We start from the raw sequence: 21,490 nt of genomic DNA, 5'->3' as shown, positions 1-21,490 counted from the left end.
ATCCGTGTACTGTTTCAGAAAGTATGTATTAGGTAGGTTCGCCTATATATGTGAATGGAATCAAATTTTCTACCCTTCCTCTGCTCCAAAGAGTAGGGCGCAAACCCACTTCTTAATTATTATTTTGCCCTTTATCGCCAGGTGATCCTAGTTTGGGCTACATAAAAAAAAGTACATACACTATTGCGCAGTAAAAGAAATGTGCAATATGACATTAACAAGCATAACAAGATGGCAAAAATAATTTCATCAACTCCCTTGATATGCTCCTCTGTATTAAACATGCAACTTCATCGTACAGTGGTACCTCAGGTTAAGTACTTAATTCGTTGTGGAGGTCTGTTCTTAACCTGAAACTGTTCTTAACCTGAAGCACTTTAGCTAATGGGGCCTCCTGCTGCTGCCACGCCGCCGGAGCATGATTTCAGTTCTCATCCTGAAGCAAAGTTCTTAATCCAAGGTACTATTTCTGGGTTAGCAGAGTCTGTAATCTGAAGCGTATGTAACCCGAGGTACCACTGTATCAGGTGGATATGTTGTTGAAGGCCTGGTAGAAAAGGAAAGTCTTTAGCTTGTGCTGAAAGCTAAGCGATGCCAGCACCAGCCATACCATAGAAAGGGAATTCTGCAACGCTGAGAAGGTCCTAACTCAGATCAAAACACCGCAGGCTTCACCCAGAGCTGGAATAATGAGGGCTTGCTTTGCTGGTGGATCTTAAAAGCCTAGGCAGGACAATACAGGGAGAGATTGTCTAGAAAACTAGATGCTAGGGATTTGTACGCAAGCTCTGAGACCATGAATTGGCAGCATAATTTAGCTGGGTCCACGTTGCAAGGAAAAGGATTCTGACTAAACATTAAGGAAGAACCTCCCAGCAGTATGAGCCTTTGAAAGTGGGGAAGAATAACCTTGGAAATTGATGGACTTGGCATCCCTGCTAAGTGGCCCTCCAGTCTGATTTAAAGTGACTGGAGGGCCACTTAGCAGGGATGCTTGAGCAGATTCCCTGCATAGAGAAAGGGTTGGGCTTCATAACATTTCAGGTCCCTTCCAACGCCATGATTCTATGATTTCCCTCCACTGTGCTACAGATTTATTGACAGCATTTATATACCACATTTGTAATATTTATCCCAGGGTGGTTTACAATGAAAATTAAGAGAGTCAATATGTACTACCTGCAGCCCTCCAGTTCCTGGAGGCCTTGTTCTCAAGGAAGCTTGCGACTTCAGACTTTGCATGCTGTTGTGCTGCCAAGGGAGCCCCACGCACTTGCATCACTGGGGCTTTCGGAAGAACTCGAAGATCAAATCCATATCAGGCTTGAGATTTGGGCCAAGTGCAGAAATGAGCTCGGGTACCCCACAATTGCACAAGCTTTCCCTGACTCTAAAGGACTTCAAAGAGGTAACAGATTTTTTTTTAAAGCATCTCAAAGATGGCTTAGAAGTATTTAATAATTGGCAGTTTAGGCAGATTTCACAATTTATACGTGGGGGGGGGAGTGAGGAGATGTAAATACAATATACTTATTAGTTATAATATGATTAGCGCGTCCCGCAGGCAGCCAAGCATGAAAAAGGAGGAATGAGGTATAGCCATTAAGGACATACTACCAATATACAGATTAATTTAAACATATTGGCAACAGTGTTTGTACAGCAAATAAGGTCCAAGGTGCTGTATTTTCTTTCAGAACAAGACTGTTACGCATACAAAAGAGCACTTTTTCCTGTTTTCAAGGTGCAGTTCCCAATGACCGCAAACTTCTCACGTACCATACAGTTATCCTGTTGTTGCAATACAGAAACGCCGGGGATGTCGTAAGCCTCTGTGAAACAGGACACAACGGCTCAAGAAGCTGGCAGATGTTATGCGGGTTTGCTTAAAAGTTGATCCCAGCTCAACAGGGCTACTTCATCACAAATCATTTGTTGATCATGTTGTTGCATGAGAAAGAAGCTTGGATGGCCCCTCAATTTTTGATTTCAGTTAGCCAAACACACTCTGAACATTGGTGGCCGGGGGTGGTGCTGGGTGGTATCCTGTATATATGCTGTTTAAGTGTCAAAGCAGACAGCTCTTCAGGGAACAGAATGCTTCCAGGAAGAAGAGGCCCCATCCCTCCCTATGTCCCACCCCCATGATGTGATTCTTCTTCCTGTTTCTACATCACCGATATAGCTTTGGGCACACACAAACATGAAAAACTGCTCGAGCAGCAGCTGATGATGGCTGTTTGGGCTTAGGGGTACTGGCCGACCAGCTCTGCTCTGTGTCTATTTTCAAAACTTGTGCAATGTACAAAACTTATGCAATGTACAAGTGGACACTGTGCCCATTCTACAGAGCACTGGGGGTTGTGCTAGGAGACAGATTTTTAGGCTACAGCCTTTTATATACACACAACAACAAACTTTGGTTATGCATTCACACCTGCATTTCTACTTGTGTAAAATACTACATGGTGCTCTTTAAAGCCCTTCTGTTCTTTGCTACGTGGTTTTTGTGTTGAAAGACAGATAATCTCCAGCCCTTCCACAGAGGCAATGGAGCCATCGCTAGCCGCTTTCTCAATGGGAACTCTTTCCACCCTATAGAAGCTACTTGGACAGAGGAAAACCTCCTCATCTCTGATAGCATCCACCCCCCGCCCAGTTTCTGGTCTTGTCACAATTCCAGAAACAGTCCCCGCCCCCCCCCCCATGTAAAAAAAGTCACTGTGGACACATTTCACAGATTTCCATAGATGTTCACATACTGCGATTTACAAACTCCTCTCCAAAAGTGAAGTTTGTAAATCAATTGACGGTGAGAGAATCACACCCCTTTCCTCACTTTGCATATAAGCTCCTGCAGAAAAACACGACCCCACTCCGCTAAAACTGATGCATATATTTTTTTGTAATTGCTTAATCTGTCTCCCTTCCCACCCACATAAAAATGTGGAAAGCTAAAGGACAAGCCCATCTTCAAACAACTGCATAGATGTAGGTAAAGGGTTCAGTTTTAACGACACAGTAACATCACCCACAGATCTGAAGAGCTGGCCGCCCAGAACGTTTTGGCATCTGAGAACGTTAGGCACCTGGGGGTTAATTCCTGTTATGAAAATCCTCAGAGCTGCAAACAGAAAGGCACCCGCTGGCCATCACACAACCTGCAGCCCCCGGTCGTGCCCATCCAGCTGCACTTTCAGTTTGTGGAGCTCTTCAATCTCCCGGTTGTGGCGCTCGGTTTTGTGGCGGACGAGGGAGCGGTAGAAATGGATGGTGAAGACGACAAAGATGATCCCCACAGGGACCATGATGATGGTGGAGATGAGAGCTGCCTGCCACCCTGTGTGCTGGCTGGTCTTCTGGACAATGGCAGTGCCGTTTCTCAGCACGGAGTCCACGGGCAGGAACTTGATCCAGCACAGGAGGACGACCTCGGCGAGGAAGAGGAGGATGCCCAGGACAGTGGAAAAGCCCCAGGCCAGCTCAATGTAGGGGTGCATGCGCTCGTGGGGGGACTCGCTGATAGAGTTCAGGTTGTGGATGTTGCTCACGGCTTCCACGTTGGGGAGGATGCAAGTGCTGATGAGCAGGGCGAAGAGGTGGACAGCCACAAGGATGGTAGTGCAGGCACTGAAGGCAATCAGCAACATCGGGGGGTACTGGTACTGCATCTCCAGCTGGACCTCCACCATCGCCACCTGAAAAGCAACATCCGTCAGTGTTTGCTTGCCTCTACAAAACCCAGGAGAGAGTCGGCAGTAAATCACACCAGTCAAGTTGCTCCTTAATAGCAAGAACACAATTAGCACAGACTGGGCAGAGCGTTAGGCTTGATGAGCATGGCAGCTCATCCCTGGTAGGTCTTGCCTCATGGATCAGTTGCTGAGACTGATAGTCCCTCCAAGCAATTGGAGACTGTGCCTGCGTGCAGCCAACCTCTCCTCTGCCCTTTTTCTGCCTCTTCTGGTTCTGGGATAGAAGTGGGGAGGGGAGCTTGTCACAGCAGGAGAGGGAGAAACCTGTGATTCGTCACCAGCCTGACTCATCTCTGCCTCTTGGCCTCCCTCCTCTCCTGTTTCAACTTTTGCCTCTGATTCTGGACATCTCTTTTCCATGGACTCTCCCAGCTCACTAGGTCCTGTTACCCCTTCAGCTTCCGACACCGCCTCTTCCCAGTCTTCTTCCTCCGACCACACATTCTTGTCCCACCACCAATCCCTGGACTCTGAGCTTTCTTCCCTGGGGGGGTTCCCCATCTGGTTCCTCCCACTATTCCTTTGCATCCAACCAGTCTGTGACAACTGCTAACCCACAAGAACAATCCACACAAGCAATTGTCATTCATTCAATGCATGAACCAACATGGAATTCACTGTCATGGGACATGGGGACAGCTCAGATGGTTTTAAAAAGGGGACAAATTAATAGGGAATAAATCTATAAACAGTTACTATTTAGAATGCCTATGTCCAGAGGAAGAGTATTTATTTATTATTATTTGTTATAAGTGGGACTTGATCATTATAAAAGTTGACAGGTGGTTTCCCCCCTATATGTGGTAGCTACACCCTTGAGGGCATTTCCTTTTTGGGAAAAGTGTTTTATGAAGCTGCTTTAATCACTAAGCAAAACACGCCTCTAGATTCCAAGATCACCCTCTTTTCATTCCATGTGGAAGCTGTTCGGGATCTTTCAAATAGTAATAAAAAGTGTATAACTCGTTTAATGACTGCAGCAAGCCTTATAATTATGAAATTCTGGAAGACTTTAAATAGAGACCTTTCGGAAGCTTGGCTGTCACAACTTCGGGATCTAGTTTTGATGGATAAGCTAACTTCACACATGCAAGGGGGGGATGTATGGGCATAATAAAATCCGAGACTTTATCTTCAATCTGGTACAAATTTATTATGTACGCAACGCTGAAAGGACATGGCTACCGACCACCTGCAATGTGTGGTAATTAATGGAATGACGCCTTTATTCCATAAGTGAAATGACCCTTTGCACAGGATACTTGATTCAATTCCCCCTCGTTTTCCCCCGCTGCCCAAAAGCCAGTCAATGCTTTTTTCTTTTTCTTTTTTCAATTTAAGGGGGCAAGGTTGCTAGCAAGCACAGATTTTGACAGGTTACCAAGACCAGCCAAACCCGGTGCACCTCTGCGCTAGAGTGCACTTTCAGTTCACACAATGTTACAAGGAAGCCCAAGGTCCAGGCTAACGCCTTGTGTGAATTCAGCACGCGCTGTAGAACATTCCTGCATCTTGAAGGTTGCTGAGTTGGCACAGGGGTGCCTCAGTAGACATACAGAAAGGCTCCCTGAAGCGGGGGGGGGGGGTGTCCTGAAAACTACTCCACAATCGTGCCAGACCAAGAAACCATCTGGGTCAGGTCTCTCCGGGAAAACATTTTCTAAGTAGGTTAATTCAATATACAAATTAGCAGTAGTCTGTGCTACAGTGCCCTTTTGCATGAAAATACGCACACACCCTGGCTCCAAAGAACATAGGAAACTGCCTTATACTGAGTCAGACTCCTGATCTATCTACTTCAATAGTGCCTGCACTGACTGGCAGCAGCTCTCCAGGTCTTTCCCAACTCTGCCTAGAGATGTCAGGGATTGAACCTAGGACATTCGCATGCAAATCGTGGACTCCACCACTGAGCTTTTACAGCAGCACATCTCAAGCAACACCCTCGGGTTTCCACTGCATAGACGTCTCCAAGGCATCCTCGTCGGCAGGCCTCAAGTTGTCTAACTTCTCTACCAGTAAGGCTTGCGCTTGCTGCAGGTGTAGCTTTGCACATTCTCAGGCAGGGAGACAAACATGGCACTGGGGTTGCAGGTCACCGCAGCATCTCTCTTGCCATCCATGTCTTTTGGTCCTACCTGCACCGTGAGACAGCACTCGGGGCCTCCCCCTCAAAACGCCCATGGGGGCAGGATCACATAAGGCTTAATATTCTTAGATAACATGACATACAAAGTGATGTCTGTTCCATGCTACTACAGCCGGACAGAAGCCTCCTACACTGCTTACGTTTCATTTTCTCTTCCCTTCCCTTCAGGACTGTGGCAGGGGAAAGAGGCCAGGCCCTGCTCAGTTATCTATTTGTGCCAGATGGAAGGGGCCGATCAGAGCCGTTTCGACAGAACCGCCCCACCTTATTAAATTTGTATACTGTCGTCTACCCATAGATCTCAGGGCACTTCACAACATAAGATCACAAAATAAAAAAAACATAAAATACATAATGACCCCCCCCCCCACATTTTAGAAGGGTGTTGGATGCCAGTCAGCCAAAGGCAACTAAGGTCTAAACCCCTTTCAAAGCCCTCTCACTTGGTGTTCATAATGTGAGCTGAAGCCATCCAAAAGGCACATGGAGCCAATTTTTTCAGACACAGAAATGAAACTGACAAGCTGCTTTTATTTCTACATTCAGGGGAGATGTATGCAAGAGCACCAGGAACCAGAACTGGCCCTACCATTAGGTAGAGCAAGACTCAGGGGTGATTTGGGGTGATACTAAAGGGCATCAAATGATCACCTATTTACCATTGCTGTATTTTTATTTTCACTGCCAGGACAGGGAATGGGAGAGGCGTTGGTGGGATTTTCTAGCACAGGTGTTAAAAATCTTGACTAGCCTTAGGCACATACCTGTCAACTTTTCCCTTTTCTTGCGAGGAATCCTATTCGGAATAAGCAGCGGTTAGGCTGGCCTCAACCAGAGCCAGGGCTTTTTCGGCTGTGGCTCCGATCTGGTGGAATGCTCTGTCACAACAGACTAAGGCCCTGCGGGACTTGACATCTTTCTGCAGGGCCTGCAAGACAGAGCTGTTCCACCAGGCCTTTGGCCAGGGCACAGCCTGACCCCCTCCTTTGGCAACCCTCACAGAACTCTAGCCCAATGGTTGCCATTAATCTGTTTTGAATTAATTTTATAATGAAATTATTTTAGAATGTTTTATCATTTTACTATTTTAGCCGCTCTGAGCCTGGCTTAGGCTGGTGAGGGCGGGATATAAATAAAATTTTATTATTATTATTAATAATGTGGGGCTTGAACCCAAGACCCTGGAATTAAGAGTCTCATGCTCAGCTATTCACATGGTGTGAGCGCAGATGCATGGGGTGTGTTTTTTTTTGTACGCTGTAGCTTTTGTTTCTGCCTCAGGCTGCTTCTGATCCTGGGTCAGCATTAGAACATTCACATTAGCTATTAACCACAAGCTACAGACCAAACGGTTCAGAGGTCAGAGCAGATTTTTGCAGACAAGCTGCTATGAAAACATACCATAGCAAATCCAGAGAGTAACGCAGAGGTCCGGCTGGAAGCTTTCAACTTGGCTCGGCTCAGGTACAATTTCCGCCATGAAAGGGCCTGGACGGAATGATGGTTGGATGTGACCAGCTCGAGGTAACTGCGACGAACCCAGTCTCGGTAGTCCATGCCCTTAGCGGCCGGCTCACTGCAACAAGTGGATGCGGGAGGATCCACGGGGACATTTAATTCGGAACTCATCATGAAAGGCAAGCTGTGGGAAGGTTGAGAAAAAATCAGCATTGCAAACACCAGATACACGCCAGGCGCTGTGCGGAAGTCAAAGCAAAACGAGTCCTGGCTTGCAATTTAAAAGCACATGAGATTAGAGGAGAGGGTAGCTGGAGCAAAATGAGAAACTCCCCACAAGTTGGAGAGTGTAGGAAAAGGGGGAAGGAGAGAAAGGATGCAAAATATTCAACAGTCAGCCCAGGACCAGGAAAGAAATTAAAAAAGCGAAACAGTGCATGGAAAGGTAAAACACAAGAAGGAAAAGATGAGTTTTCAATAAGTTGTGAGACAAAGAAGTCTGCAGAATATTTTGAGGAAGACAGGACAGGACAGGAAGCAGGGAGATAAGAAACAGCTCAACCAAGGGTGAATTTAATAACTACAAAGGCAGATAAAAAGGAGCAAGATCATGAAGCGATTTAAAAGCTCAAGTGAGGAAGTTTAAACATGTGAAGGGGAACACGTAGGCCACCTTCGCATGTAATGTTAAGCCAGATTTTCTGGCTTATAGTGGTTTTTTGAGAATAAGCAGTGCTACACTCTGCCCGGTTGCTCCCATTTCCCTTCTCCTCAGTCTGAACGGAATAAACAAATCAAGAAGCTTCCCGTTACATTATCAACCTGGAGCCCACAGCCTGCTGCTGCCTTGCTGGTCTTGGCAGGAGGAACAAAGAGCAAAGGGGTGAGGTTTCTTACCTTTTAAGCAGCTCCCTCTTGCTCCCTCTCACCCATACACCTCCTTTTCCTTTTATTGTTCCTTAACCACTCATCCCTGTCCAAACACTCTCATTCTGCAAAAACACTACTGCCAGGAGATATGCAAACGTAGCTGTCTATGGAGCAGCGCTGTTTGCATAATGAGAGCAGAATGTGGGGGTGGAAGGTTCGGCAAGAGAGAGGAAGAGTATTTGCTCAACCCCCAGTTTCTCTGAGCAGGTTCTCTAGAATCCCTCTTCCTTGCCATCTACCCCAGAGTTTAAAAATCCCAAGTTGCTAAGCAATATGTTGGAGCAAAGGCATTTAGTCTCTCTCTCTCCACCCCCCCCCCCGCCTTGTGCAAGGATTGGTTCTTTAAAATTCAATGCTCGCACCTCAAAACATTAGTATTTGCTCCAAGTATTCAAAGCCTCCTCCCCTTTTCCATCTACTTATAGGGTGGAAATGGAGAAAGCTTTCATTCATGAGCCACAATTTTAGAAAAAGAACTGTGTGTGTATGTGTGTGTGTGTGTGTGTGTGAGAGAGAGAGAGAGAGAGAGAGAGAGAGAGAACGCAGACAGAAAAGAATTTAAGCTCAAGGTAATAAAGACTACAGTGAGATGGACCTCACTCACTTATAAAACAAGGTTCAAACAGAAAATCAGATGTGAGGGCTGCAAGGTTGGGAATTCTATAGTAATTCCACGGGCCTGATCAAATAATATTCCCAGCTTCCTTACCCCCAAATTATGTATTTGCCCCAGAGATGCAACATGAAGATAGCCACAATACTGTATAGGAAGAATCCTGTACTCTGTTACTTTTATGAAGTATTGGTGCATTCATTTTCCCTGAAGCACACTAATTTCATTTATAGAACTGATCTTCCACTTTTCAGCTTCAAAGCTCTCAAGAGGCTCACTGAAGGAAAACATATTTAACATGGAAGATTCTAAAAATTTTAAAAAATTAAAGCATTCCCAAGGACAGTTTGGAGTACACTATTAGAAATACCAATGGCTTTGGGGGGGACGGGGACAAGGAAGGTGTTTGCTTGGTGCCTAAAAGTAGAAAACAACATTGATGCTAGCCAAGTGTCCCCACGGAGGGAATTTCAAAAAGAGGAAGCATTGCTGAAATTGCCCTGTCTATATTTGAGGGGGATAACTAGGGCAGGGTCCCAGGTTCATGTAGGGGAGAGATTCAAGAACGCACTGGTAAATTTAGGCTTGTGTAATTAAAACAGATCAAGCTTTGTGCAAGCAAATCAGAAGGAATGCTCAATAAACAGGTCACCTGGGTGAGCTCAGAGAAGTCAAGGTAGTGTGTGAGGGGCTGGAAGTTGCCCTGTAGGTATGCTGGGTACCATAAATATTTGCCACATCTTTTGGCCTCTTAGATGCTGCTCATCTTGCCAGCTCGGCACAATCCAATCCCTGCACCACAACAGCTAGCTTTATTTGGAAGATATGACTTGTGTGATATCAATAAAAAGGAATGTTTTATAGATAAGAACATCTAGTTCAGCATCCTGTTCTCACAGAGGTCAACCAGAAGTTTCTGGAAAGCCAGCAAGCAGGACCTGAGTGCAACAGACCTCTCCAGAGGCATAGCTGGGGGGACGGGGGGGGGGGCACCACTTACCGTGGGTCGTGTAGTGCACCCAAGCCATGCGTCTCTCCTGGGAGTGATGCAGCAGTCCGGGTGCCTGCAGGCTCCATGCTGCCCGAAATGGCAGCGTGGGGCTTGCTTCTGCCTGCTGCCTCCCTCACAGCTGCCCTACAGCCCTGCCCTGGCTTGCTCTGCCCAGTGGGTAGCTTGTCTTGCCCCCATGGACAATTCATCCCGCCCCCAGGGCACCCGAGCGCCTAGCTACGCCGCTGGCCCTCTCCCCACTTGTAAATTTCAGCAACTGATGTTTAGAGGCATACCGCCTCCGAAAGTGGAGACAGAACTTAGCTATAAATTCTACCCTGCTCTTTTCAATGACCGCACCTAACAAAAGCTCACTGTTCTCTTCTGGGAATAATTCAATGAACTGCTGACAACCTATTATGCCCTAATGGCTTCAATCCAACATACCTTAAATAAGAGATTGTGAACCTGTGTCTGTAAGATGTTTTGGACTTCCAAAGGCATCATAAGACGAGTCATGCTGGATCGGATCAAAGCTCTGAACAGTCCAGCATCCTGTACTCACAGTGGCCAACCAGATGCCTATGGGAAGCCCAGAAGCAGGGCAGGAACGCAAGAGCACACTCCTCAACCAATATGGCCAATGGTCAAGGAGGAGTAGTTCTATAACACTGGGCTACAATTTTTTACTTTTTGAATGTTGTCTAGATTTCTACAACTGATTTAGGGTATTTTTGCACTGGTGAATCAGGAAATGGCATCCGTTTCTCTCCATCAGGTCAGATTTACTGTAAACTGAATGGTGGGCATTGATAAAGGTAAGTACACGTAAATTGCATGTTGCTTCACCATTTTTCAAACTTCAGGGCTTGAACTTCTGTTTCTTGGAACTCCTGGAATGCTCAGCGGCAGGGAGGTCTCTCTTCAGAGTCCAACAGTAGTCAGCCATCATGACTGCGTCCCAGCGACCCTGATACCTGGTTTCCATCTCTTTCATGTCCTGATGGAATCTCTCCCCCTGCTCGTCACTCATTGAACCCAGGTTCTCGGGAAACCGGTCCATATGTGAAAATAGGTAGTGCATCTTGACGCTCATGTTGCAGACCAGGTTTCTGAAAGCAGTCAGCATGTTGTTGACAAGTTTTGCGTAGTTTCTGGCCTTATTGTTGCCAAGAAAGTTCTTCACTACCTGAACAAATGCCTTCCACGCTTCCAGTTCCACTTCGTTCATTGAGTTTCTGAACTCTGGATCTCTGATGAGCTGACGGATCTGAGGACTGTCAAAGATGCCAGCTTTCAACTTCTCCATGGTCAATCCTGGAAAAGCCTGGCACAAGTAAGTGAAGCAGTCACCATCCTTGTCCAGAGCTTTGGTGAACTGCTTGATTAAGCCAAGCTTGATGTGCAGCGGTGGGAAGAGTATTCTGTTTCTGTCCACCAGAGGGTCGTCAATGACGTTCCTTTCTTTGCAAGCCACCAATTCCTCCCGCACAGGCCAGTCCTTCTTCGTGTAATGCTGAGCACAGTCCCTACTATCCCACATGCACAGAAAACATGGGTACTTGGTGAAGCCAGACTGTTGTCCCAACAAAAAGTTCACCATCTTCAGGTCAACACAAATAAACCACTTATGCTGATCATAACCAATTTTCTCCAGCATATACTTCACCGCTTCATAGTTCTCCTTCAGTGTAGTAGAGTGAGCCAGGGGTATAGAGGCAAATTGGTTGCCGTTGTGTAGCAGAACACATTTCAGTGATTGCTTGCTGCTGTCAATGAACAGTCTCCAATCTTTGGGTTCGTACTGTGGCACTCCAAGCTTGAGCAGAAGCTGCGCAATATCTGCACAGTACACCAAGTCCTTCTCTTCCGAGAAAAAATGGAGGTACTCTTGATGCCTGTTGCGGAAGAAGCTGATGCGAGCACTGTCAGAGAGGAGGTTTTTTCCCCTTCAATCTGGATGCCAACAGTTCGGCAGAGTTCTTTGACAAGCTGAGGTCACGAACTGGATCATTCAACTCCTTTTGGGAAAATGGATGTGGAGCATCATCTTCAAGAACCACTTCTTCTTCTTCATGTCCTTCAACACTGGAGGGATCTTCGTCACTAATGTCAGGAAGTTCTCTGAAGATATGCACTGGAATTTCATCACAATGAGCTACAGGATGATGTGCTGATTGAAGATCAGGATTAACTTAGTTTTGATCCCCCAACTTTATGCTTTGCCGCACCAATTTATGGAAGATTTCAAGGTTTTATGACTTCAAACTGATCCCTTTTTCGACATAATCACCCAGAACTATCAGTCTCAGTCTCAGTCAGTTTTATTGCACATAGCCAAAGGCTGCCGCAATGTACACAGAATTATTTGACAATTAAAAAAATATATACTGAGCTGGTAAAAAAAGACTTAAAACACTTATATTATTAAAACATTACGTACTCTAAACAAAGCTATAAAAGTACCCCAATACAAATAAAAACATTAAACAATAAAATTCATAAGCTAAAATCATCACATGGTCACTAATGTTAAAAACAATATCAATGTCTCTCCTATAGAGTATAAGGAACTTGGGTTCGGTTTAAAGAAAGGGTTGGGGGCTTATCCTTAGGGTTGAAGGGGTCCAAGCTTTCCCTCTTCCTCTCAAGAAGCAAAATTGGGGGGGGGGGGGAGAAAGAGAGCCAAGGCCATCCCATAACAGTTTCCAAACATGGCAGCAGCATCCTTCATCCAGGGACCAGCTTGCCTTTTTGCAGCGGAAGGAAATTTGCAGGGGGAGAGGCAAAGAGACTCCTAATTCTTCCCCTCTCTCTCTCATGCCCAAGAGATGCTTACTCCCCTTTGCTAGCAAGCAGGGGAGGCCCCGATCCGAGGCAGGCCCAAATCTGCAGTGTGGCAACCTTTCGTGTCCTCTATTTCCCTCACTTCCACTCCCCCCCCCCGTCTTTCAACCTCCTCCTTCCTGGTGGTGCTTTCAAGGAATTCGTGGCAGCCGTGGCCTTGTTCCCTCCTAATCCGTGGCTGGTTTTTGTAAAAAAATTAAGGATGAGCGTGGCGGCGTTGGGGACCCCCCCCCCGCCCCGGCCGTGTTGGTGGTGGGGTCCGTGTGTAAACCTATCAGACCTGAATACTTCTTGTCATTAAAACAATCATTTCCAATCAAAACAATTATTCGACATGGCATTTTACCCCCACCAACTTCTTCTAAAATGCTCCACACAAGCATACATGTGAACAAAAACGTAAAAAAAAGACATGTGGCCATAGTTCAAAAACTTGACCTGATTGAGCAAAACCAATGTGATTTTTGGATTCAGCGCATCAGATTCATCCTAAATCAACTGAAAAAACGCAGACAACAAATTTGTTGTTGACCAGTATAATCCAGCAACATCAAGAGGGCTGCAGGTTCCCCAACTCTGCCTTACAGACTGTCTTCTCCAATAGCCCTGTTCTCATCTCCAAGCTCTGCAAAAGGTGACCTCTGAATGGTCCTGCTAGTATATCAGGTTTGCAAAGGGAAGAAAAGAAATATGATCAGTAGCTTCCTCCAGGTTTCCTTCCCCCTGGAGACTCACTGAAGTCCAAGCCTAATCACCACCCAGAAGTGTTACTAGACCTCCCTTTGAGGATCACAAAAACCAAGATCTAGGATCATATTTTCAGTAAAGGATCACAATCAAGGATGAGCTTTCAGGAGGATCACAGCCAACTTAGAAAAGAGCAGAGAAATTCCTATGAGTTTTGTTGCGTTTTATTGTGTTTTAATGCACAGCTCACTCCTACACTTTTGAGAGGCTATAAACTGAAATAGTGCGGGGAAGCTGCTACAGCAGGGACTGGCAATCGTTTTAGCCTCAAGGAGTGGGTGCCCTACATCAGTGGGCATGGCTAACAGAAGGTGTGGCAGTGGCTGGAGCCAATGTTGTCATTTACACACACACACGCACATTCACACACACTCCAATACAGTGATTACAGACTGTGGCATTCCCAGGTAGGCTTACATAATGCAAATATGCATTAAAAATATGTCTGCCTGATCATCACACATCATGACTACCAAAAGGGCATCTTCATGCCTTCTCCCTCATGGATTTAATTTTATTACATTTATAGCCTACATTTTCTCCAATAAATTCAATGCTCTGAACTCATCTTATGATCATAATACTCCTGTTAAGTCGGCATGTAGGTGAGAGTTAGTAACTGGCCTGATGTCACCCAGGGAGCTTCATGGCCGAGGGTAGATTCGAACCTTGGTTTCCCAGGTGCTAGCCTAACATTTTAACCGCTATTGGGTTATTGGATCCTAATTTACATTCAATACAAGAACCTTTAAGACACCCCCTCCTCTCGCAATCTCAACTTACTCCACCAACCCCTGCAAAAAGAAGCGGCAGTACCAACTCACAGACTATATACTTTACAAAGCCGGAGGCTGGAAGAACATCAGATTATCACAAATTATTCATTGTCTTGGAATAAAAAAACCTACCCTGATTTTGAGAATGCAGCCTCTGCTAAGTCTGAGCCCCCGCTGTAATTCCACGGGCTTCGGTGGGCGTTGCCTTGGAGAGAGCATTTGGTCTCGCCACAAGTCATGTCAGCAAAGCACTCCGAAGAGGGGAAGTGCTTTAGGAGTGCTGGCTGATGCTGGGTTTGATCTTGTTTGTCATCTCTGCTTCAAAGGCAGCAGGGGGAAAGCCTTACATCTCTTTTCTTTCCCCCAAGAGCAGTGAACAATGTAAGCAAGGGGAGAGGGAGGGGGAAAAAATATCCTTATATGCACCAGACTCAATCTTCTTTTTCCTTGAATTAGTTTTTTAATGCATAGTCTCTCCCCCCCCCCCCCAGCTATAGAGGGGGAAATGGGGGAGGAAAAGCCCATGAAATGAAGGAGGTACAATCTGTAATATTTCCATGCAAAACTTGAATTTGTCTTTGCATGCTTCCCGTAAATTTCACTCCATCTCTTTTCTCATCAAATCAGAGGTCCTTTCTTAGTACCCCTCTCTTGGGACCCCTTCTTCATCACCCCACGGACATTTGCAGGATATCAGGGAATCTCTGTTCTCTCCGTTCCCCCCTGCCTCTAACCGCCACTACTCCAGAGTTTTCAAATAATCTATTTTTTTCTTCCCATTTGTGCTGCCAATAGGAGACCAGCTTCCTATCTGTCTAAGAGCAACTGTTCCCTAAAAGATCATTGTTCCAGACTCCTCTGTTCTTCCTCACTCCACCCCTAGAAGTGTGTTCATTTCTTCCTCCGGACTCAATAGCCTTGCAGGCAGCAAACCGTATCATATTTGGCTGAATCAGATATACATGCCCCTTCTTCCATGTCTCCCGCAGATCTCCCTGCCCCCAGCCTTGTTCTTATGCATTCAGAGGCTGCCCTGTGCCACAATCGAGAGTGAAATCTTTTGTTCCAAGCAGATCGATGGATGTAGAGCCAGTGCTAAGAGGACGATTAGCTCTAGCACTGTTTAGCTGGTGACGGAGGGTGCATGATGAGTCATTGGAATGAGGCCATGATCTATTACTCCCGTAGAAAAATGCAGGTTCATCGTAATGTCTGAAATGCAGCACATTTTGTTTCCTGCTATAAACACACAAATTGGGAGGCAGTAATGCTTCTGAATGGGACGTGGGTGGCGCTGTGGGTTAAACCACAGAGCCTAGGACTTGTCGAATCCCCGCGACAGGGTGAGCTCCTGTTGCTCAGTCCCTGCTCCTGCCAACCTAGCAGTTCGAAAGCATCTCAAAGTGCAAGTAGATAAATAGGTACCACTCCGGCGGGAAGGTAAACGGCGTTTCCGTGCGCTGCTCTGGTTCACCAGAAGCGGCTTAGTCATGCTGGCCACATGAGCCGGAAGCTGTACGCCGGATCCCTCAGCCAATAAAGTGAGATGAGCGCTGCAACCCCAGAGTCGGCCGCGACTGGACCTAATGGTCAGGGGTCCCTTTACCTTATAACTTTAATGCTTCTGAATACCCGTTGCTGGAAACCACAAGAAGGGGAGGAGTGCTCTTGTGCTTGAATCCTGCTGGTGGGTTTCTCAGAAGCGTCTGGTTGACCACTGTGACAACACGAAGCTGGGCTACATAAGCCACTGGCCTGATCCAGCAGCCTATGTTCTTCAACTGAGTAAGCAAAATGCACATAGCCGTGGAAGCCGCTCCACTGTACAAAAAGGAAAAGGGGAAAGTTGATGTCCAGCAGGCATCTTTCCCCTGTCTCTCCTTCAGTGGGGTGAAGGTGGATGGAATCATGCCTGGAATCTAGGGTGGTACCTTTTCATTGATGAAGTGAGAGAGTTAAGGATGCACTGAATACTCTTCCATGGAAATCCATAGGAATTAAAAGCATCTTGTATGTGGACTATGCTGTGTTTACACTTTGAGCTCTCCTCCCTCTCTCATTTGACACACATGAACACGTACTAGGCCAAATGAAGGTCTTCTGTTTGTCAAGCATTAAATGGAACCACCTTTGCTCTCTTACAGCTGGCTAAAACTCTGTCCCTGAATGAGTGAATGTTTATTATTATAGCTAAACAGCCCGCATAGTAAAACCTGAATCTCAGCATATTTTTTTACATGAACGTTATGTCCCTGAACATGTGCAGCAGCTGTGCCAATGCCTGCATTTCCCACCTTTCAAATCCATCATCAGAAAACCACCTTTACCCACATGGCTTTTGGCTCGACCCTTTAATACCCACCCCCATCTGTAACTGAGCTTTGATCATGACTCGCCCTCATATGGCTCCTCATATCTTTCAATACTTCCCCTATTGTCTTAAATACTTCCCCTATTGTCTTAAATACTTCCCCTATTGTTTTAAATAACAAGCTCCTTCAAGGCAACAACCTGCCTATTTTTGTCTACAAAATTCCGTAAGGCAACCTGAAGCCCTCCAGATGCTGTTGCATTCCAGCTCCCATCAGCTCCTGCCAAAAGTCAAGGTTACAGCGAGCTGTACACTCATGATGTATACTGATGCCCTGGGGAAGAGCACTAACAACATAATGAAGACTTACAAAATTATATAGGAAGAAACAAACAGGTCTCTGCCCCCAAGGAGTTTACAATCTTAGGGTGGTACTCAGTGCTAGCTCTTCGTCAGAGTAGACTCACTGAAGTCATCATGGACATGACTAAGTTAGAACCATTACTTTCTATAGGTCTACTCTGAGGTGGACTTAGTTGACTACAACCCTTGTAGTGCAAAATGTGCATTTACTCAGAGGTAAGTCCCCACAGTGTCTGGGTGGGGGCTTGGCGATACAAGCACCCGCATCACATACAGAAGGTATCGGGTTCAAAAACTGCCATCTCCAGATAATTCTGGGAGACTCCTGCCTAAAAACTGCCCCTAACAGGCAATATGGAATTATTGTCCTTAACCGTAGGGTTTCTAGACATTTAATTACGTATTAATAACACAACATATCCACATTATTTACTATGCATCATTTCACACTGCATTGCACTGTATGGATCTGCTGCACATAGAATACACACATGCTGTTAAGATTTGGTTGGCGAGGTTTGTCACTAGTCCAATCCCTGCCCTGACTCTCCTCTCCTGACTCTTCTGTCTACAAACAAGATCTTAGGTATTGAGAGCCCTTTTAAAAAAACGCCACTATGACGGATCCTATTCCACAAACGTGCAATATGGTGGAGCCTATTATTATTATTATTATTATTATTATTATTATTATTATTAAACCTTTTTATGCGCCTATATTATTATTATTAGATACTTTTGGTTTGTTTTAAGCCGTTTTCAATATTATGCTTTTCTAGGAATGCTGTGTTTTAATTGTAACCCGCCCTCGGACCTGGGGGGGGGGGGAGGGAAATAAAATAATAACAACAATAATAATAATGGCAATCAATAATAATAGCAATATGCAAATATGCAAATGAGCAGCTCCCCATCGCAAGGCGTCTCCCCGAAGTCCAGCCCTCCTGCCGACTTACCCCACAGGCAGCAGCAGCAGCAGGAGGAGCAGCACCGCCGCCCCAGCCCCACTAAAGCCGCCTTCGCCGCTGCCAAGGCAACGCCAGGGTCCCGCCACGTGACCGCTCTGGAGTAGTGAGCACGTGACCAAGCCTCTTCTCTCCCTGCTACTCCTCAGACAGGTCTCGATTCCCGGCAGGCGAGAGGAGTTAGGAACGAGCGCGTGTTGCAAGAAGGGGTTTCATGTTTTTCGTTTTTCATTAAAGAGATAAACATATATACTCTCTGTGTGTATACATATACAGCGAGAAAGAGATACATACACATACACATATACATGTTGTTTAGTCGTTTAGTCGTGTCCGACTCTTCGTGACCCCCTGGACAAGAGCACGCCAGGCACTCCTGTCTTCCACTGCCTCCCGCAGTTTGGTCAGACTCATGCTGGTAGCTTTGAGAACACTGTCCAGCCATCTCATCCTCTGTCGTCCCCTTCTCCTTCTGCCCTCCATCTTTCCCAGCATCAGGGTCTTCTCCAGGGAGTCTTCTCTTCTCATGAGGTGGCCAAAGTATTGGAGCCTCAGCTTCACAATCTGTCCTTCCAGTGAGCACTCAGGGTTGATTTCCTTCAGTATGGAGAGGTTTGACCTTCTTGCAGTCCATGGGACTCTCAAGAGTCTCCTCCAGCACCATAATTCAAAAGCATCAATTCTTTGGCAATCAGCCTTCTTTATGGTCCAGCTCTCACTTCCATACGTCACTACTGGGAAAACCAGAGCTTTAACTATACGGACCTTTGTTGGCAAGGTGATGTCTCTGCTTTTTAAGATGCTGTCTAGGTTTGTCATTGCTTTCCTCCCAAGAAGCAGGCGTCTTTTAATTTCATGACTGCTGTCACCATCTGCAGTGATCATGGAGCCCAAGAAAGTAAAATCTCTCACTGCCTCCATTTCTTCCCCTTCTGTTTGCCAGGAGGTGATGGGACCAGTAGCCATGATCTTCGTTTTTTTGATGTTGAGCTTCAGACCATATTTTGCGCTCTCCTCTTTCACCCTCATTAAAAGGTTCTTTAATTCCTCCTCATTTTCTGCCATCAACTCTGTGTGTATACATATACAGCGAGACAGAGATACATATACATATACAGCAAGAGATACATATACATATATACATACAGTATATGAGGGATTCCCTATATCTATCTATCTTGCTGGAGGGATTTCACACACCTCCCTAAATGTGCTTGGAAACAAGCCTAAGTCTTCTGATGGCAGCTCTTTCCCATCAAGAGCCATGTGCTCTCTTCCTGCCAGCTTCCCGGATGACAGGCAGTGCCTCTGAGCATACAGAGAGGGCTCCTCCGGCTCCCCCCAATTGTTAAATTCAGCGCTCAGAGCAGTTGGAGCATCAGACCAATAGCTCTCAAGATTATGGCGGCAGCAGTTATTTATTGATTGATTGTTTTCTGAAAGGAATATAGCTCAGTCAGTAGAGCAGGAGACTCTTGATGTTAGGGTCGTAGGTTCCAGCCCCGTGTTGGGTGAGATTCCTGTGTAGCGGGGGTTGAACTAGAATGACACTCACGATCCCTTCCAACTCTGATTCTATGATTGAAATGAATAAACCGCTTCACTGTAGGAAAAAAGCTCAAAGCGGTTTACAAAAAAAGGAATAAAGTTATCTAAAAATTACAACCATAATTTGAAACATGTGGAAAGTTAAAGCCACAGTAGAACAAATACAAACTTTTGAAACATCTGGATAGGCTTGCCTATTATTTTATTATTATTATTTAGAGCATTTGTTCCTCCTCACACTAAAGCCAAAAGGGGTCCCAAAGTGGCTTACATACAATCCATTAAAGCTAGATTGTAAACCTGCAAGGAGGGACTAAGAAGTAGGAGGCAGAAGGAAAATGGGACAGGGAGGGAAGAGGAAAAAAGCAAATTGCAGCACTTGTTCCAATTACATTCTTATATCTTCCTTCTGCTTCTGGGGATGGGTGTGTCAGAGCATACAGGATGAGTGCCTCTCTTTCACCTCTGGGTATGTATGTATGTATGTATTGTTATTCTATACTATTTATGGACATGGCATTTAAAAAGAGCAAGTATGAAAGTGCTTAGTGTCTAAAAGTAAAGCACAGGTTGCCCCCCTCAACTCTAAAATTAGACCTGACACAATAGAGCATTTCACCTTCATTTTCTATACCCGTTATAAGAATTTTAAGGTCTTATATATATAAAATAGATGTTCATAAATGTACCAAGCAAACACATACAAATATGTAAACCACGTGTCCAACACCCACAGAAAAGTCCTGAAACCATTTTCATTCTCCTTAAATGACCTCAAATATTTCTTTGCAAGGTTAAAGGAAATGGGCAACCTCCCCATTGTCTCTTTCACAAATCCTGTCTTAAGGGCACATTTAAGATATGAATAGGGTGAGCCTGTGACCTGGACTCAAGAACTGAGTATTTACCATTACAAAGGAATTGCCAGACTGCCCAAATAATGTAATCAGTTATCATTTTCAGGTAACATGGCAGACAGGTTTTCTCCTGTAGACCGCCTCTTCTGTGAAGTAGGTATGATGTATCTGGGGGGTGGTCTTAAGCTACAGGGCGGGCAATTTCAAATGTCTATATAAGGGCTTGTGCGCATGGCTTAGGGTTCTCCTCCTCTCTCCTGCGTGTGGGGGGAGCACCCTGTTGCAACAGCTTTAATAAAGATCAGGCTTATAGCCACTTTCCTTTTGTATATCCTGGTCTGGTCTCTGTTCATTTCCTGACCTCCCCAACACTCTCTCCAAAGGTCTAGTCTTCCTTAAGAAGCTGAACCCCTTGAAGGGACCCCATTTTTATTCTTATTTCACTTTGAAGCAGCTCAAAGGTGTGTGTGAGGGGGGAGAACAGAGATACTGTTAGTCAAGTAAGTCCAAGGAGACTCGCTCTCTTTGTAGCCCCTGAAGAACTGCCAATTCTAAAACTGTCCCTGGATTGAAAAACCAGCCTTCTCTGTTCCCAAGCTCTGCCATTTATTTTGTTTTCCCACAGATTCTGTCCCTAAAGGGCTCAGGACTCCAGAGGTGGTAACATTCTAAGAGCACCAAAATACATGAGAAGTTGGCTGGAGCGGAATTATTTATATAATGTGAACTATGTTCTACGCGAGAGCTTGGATGTACTCTACAAATAGGTTGAAGGCTGTTTGGTTTCTTCTATTAATAATGCAGAAATGAGGATGATTTTCAAATTGCATGCTGTGAAGTCTAGGAAAAGGTAAATGTGTTTTCTGCCACTAAATTAGTCACAGCAAGTCTTTGTAGAAGCATAAAATGGTGGAAATAGCAGTAGAGGAAACTAAGGTGAGATTAACACAACACTCCTATGAAAACCTATCTTGAGAGCAACCTGTCTTGAACCCAGCAGGACTTTCTAGTGAGTAAATACACCGACTGGTCTGCAAGAGACTACAACAAAATTAAGTGTTTAATCAAGAGATGTGAGGAGGGGAGCGCTGAACCAGGAGGCGGCATTTCAGCAGAATATGTGAAGTTGAAACCATTACTCAGTCTTTCCTTGTGACAGTTTTCCCCTATAATTTTGCAC

The 21,490-nt window shown here is 45.4% G+C and overlaps 1 protein-coding gene across 3 annotated transcripts; it reads right to left on the bottom strand.

Moving 5' to 3' along the window:
- Window positions 1-1,444: 1,444 nt before the first annotated feature.
- ORAI2 (ORAI calcium release-activated calcium modulator 2) lies at window positions 1,445-18,007 on the bottom strand. 3 transcript variants are annotated; one of them, XM_083714819.1, is made up of 3 exons: window positions 17,897-18,007; window positions 7,306-7,546; window positions 1,445-3,698 (listed from the first exon to the last, which is right to left on the bottom strand). In XM_083714819.1, exons 2-3 carry the CDS (start codon window positions 7,534-7,536, stop codon window positions 3,153-3,155), a joined length of 777 nt encoding a protein of 258 aa, XP_083570945.1. In that variant the 5' UTR covers window positions 7,537-7,546; window positions 17,897-18,007; the 3' UTR covers window positions 1,445-3,152. The 3 variants fall into 3 exon arrangements, with proteins under 3 accessions (XP_083570945.1, XP_083570944.1, XP_083570946.1); XM_083714818.1 differs by lacking the exon at window positions 17,897-18,007 and adding an exon at window positions 14,399-15,548; XM_083714820.1 differs by lacking the exon at window positions 17,897-18,007 and adding an exon at window positions 8,260-8,607.
- Between the last annotated feature and the right edge of the window lie 3,483 nt (window positions 18,008-21,490).

This window comes from Podarcis gaigeae (genome assembly GCF_964106915.1).
Source record: "Podarcis gaigeae genome assembly, chromosome: 15".
Lineage (NCBI taxonomy): Eukaryota > Metazoa > Chordata > Lepidosauria > Squamata > Lacertidae > Podarcis > Podarcis gaigeae.
Note: the sequence above shows the minus strand (reverse complement) of the source record. Positions and strands in the feature narration are given on the sequence as shown.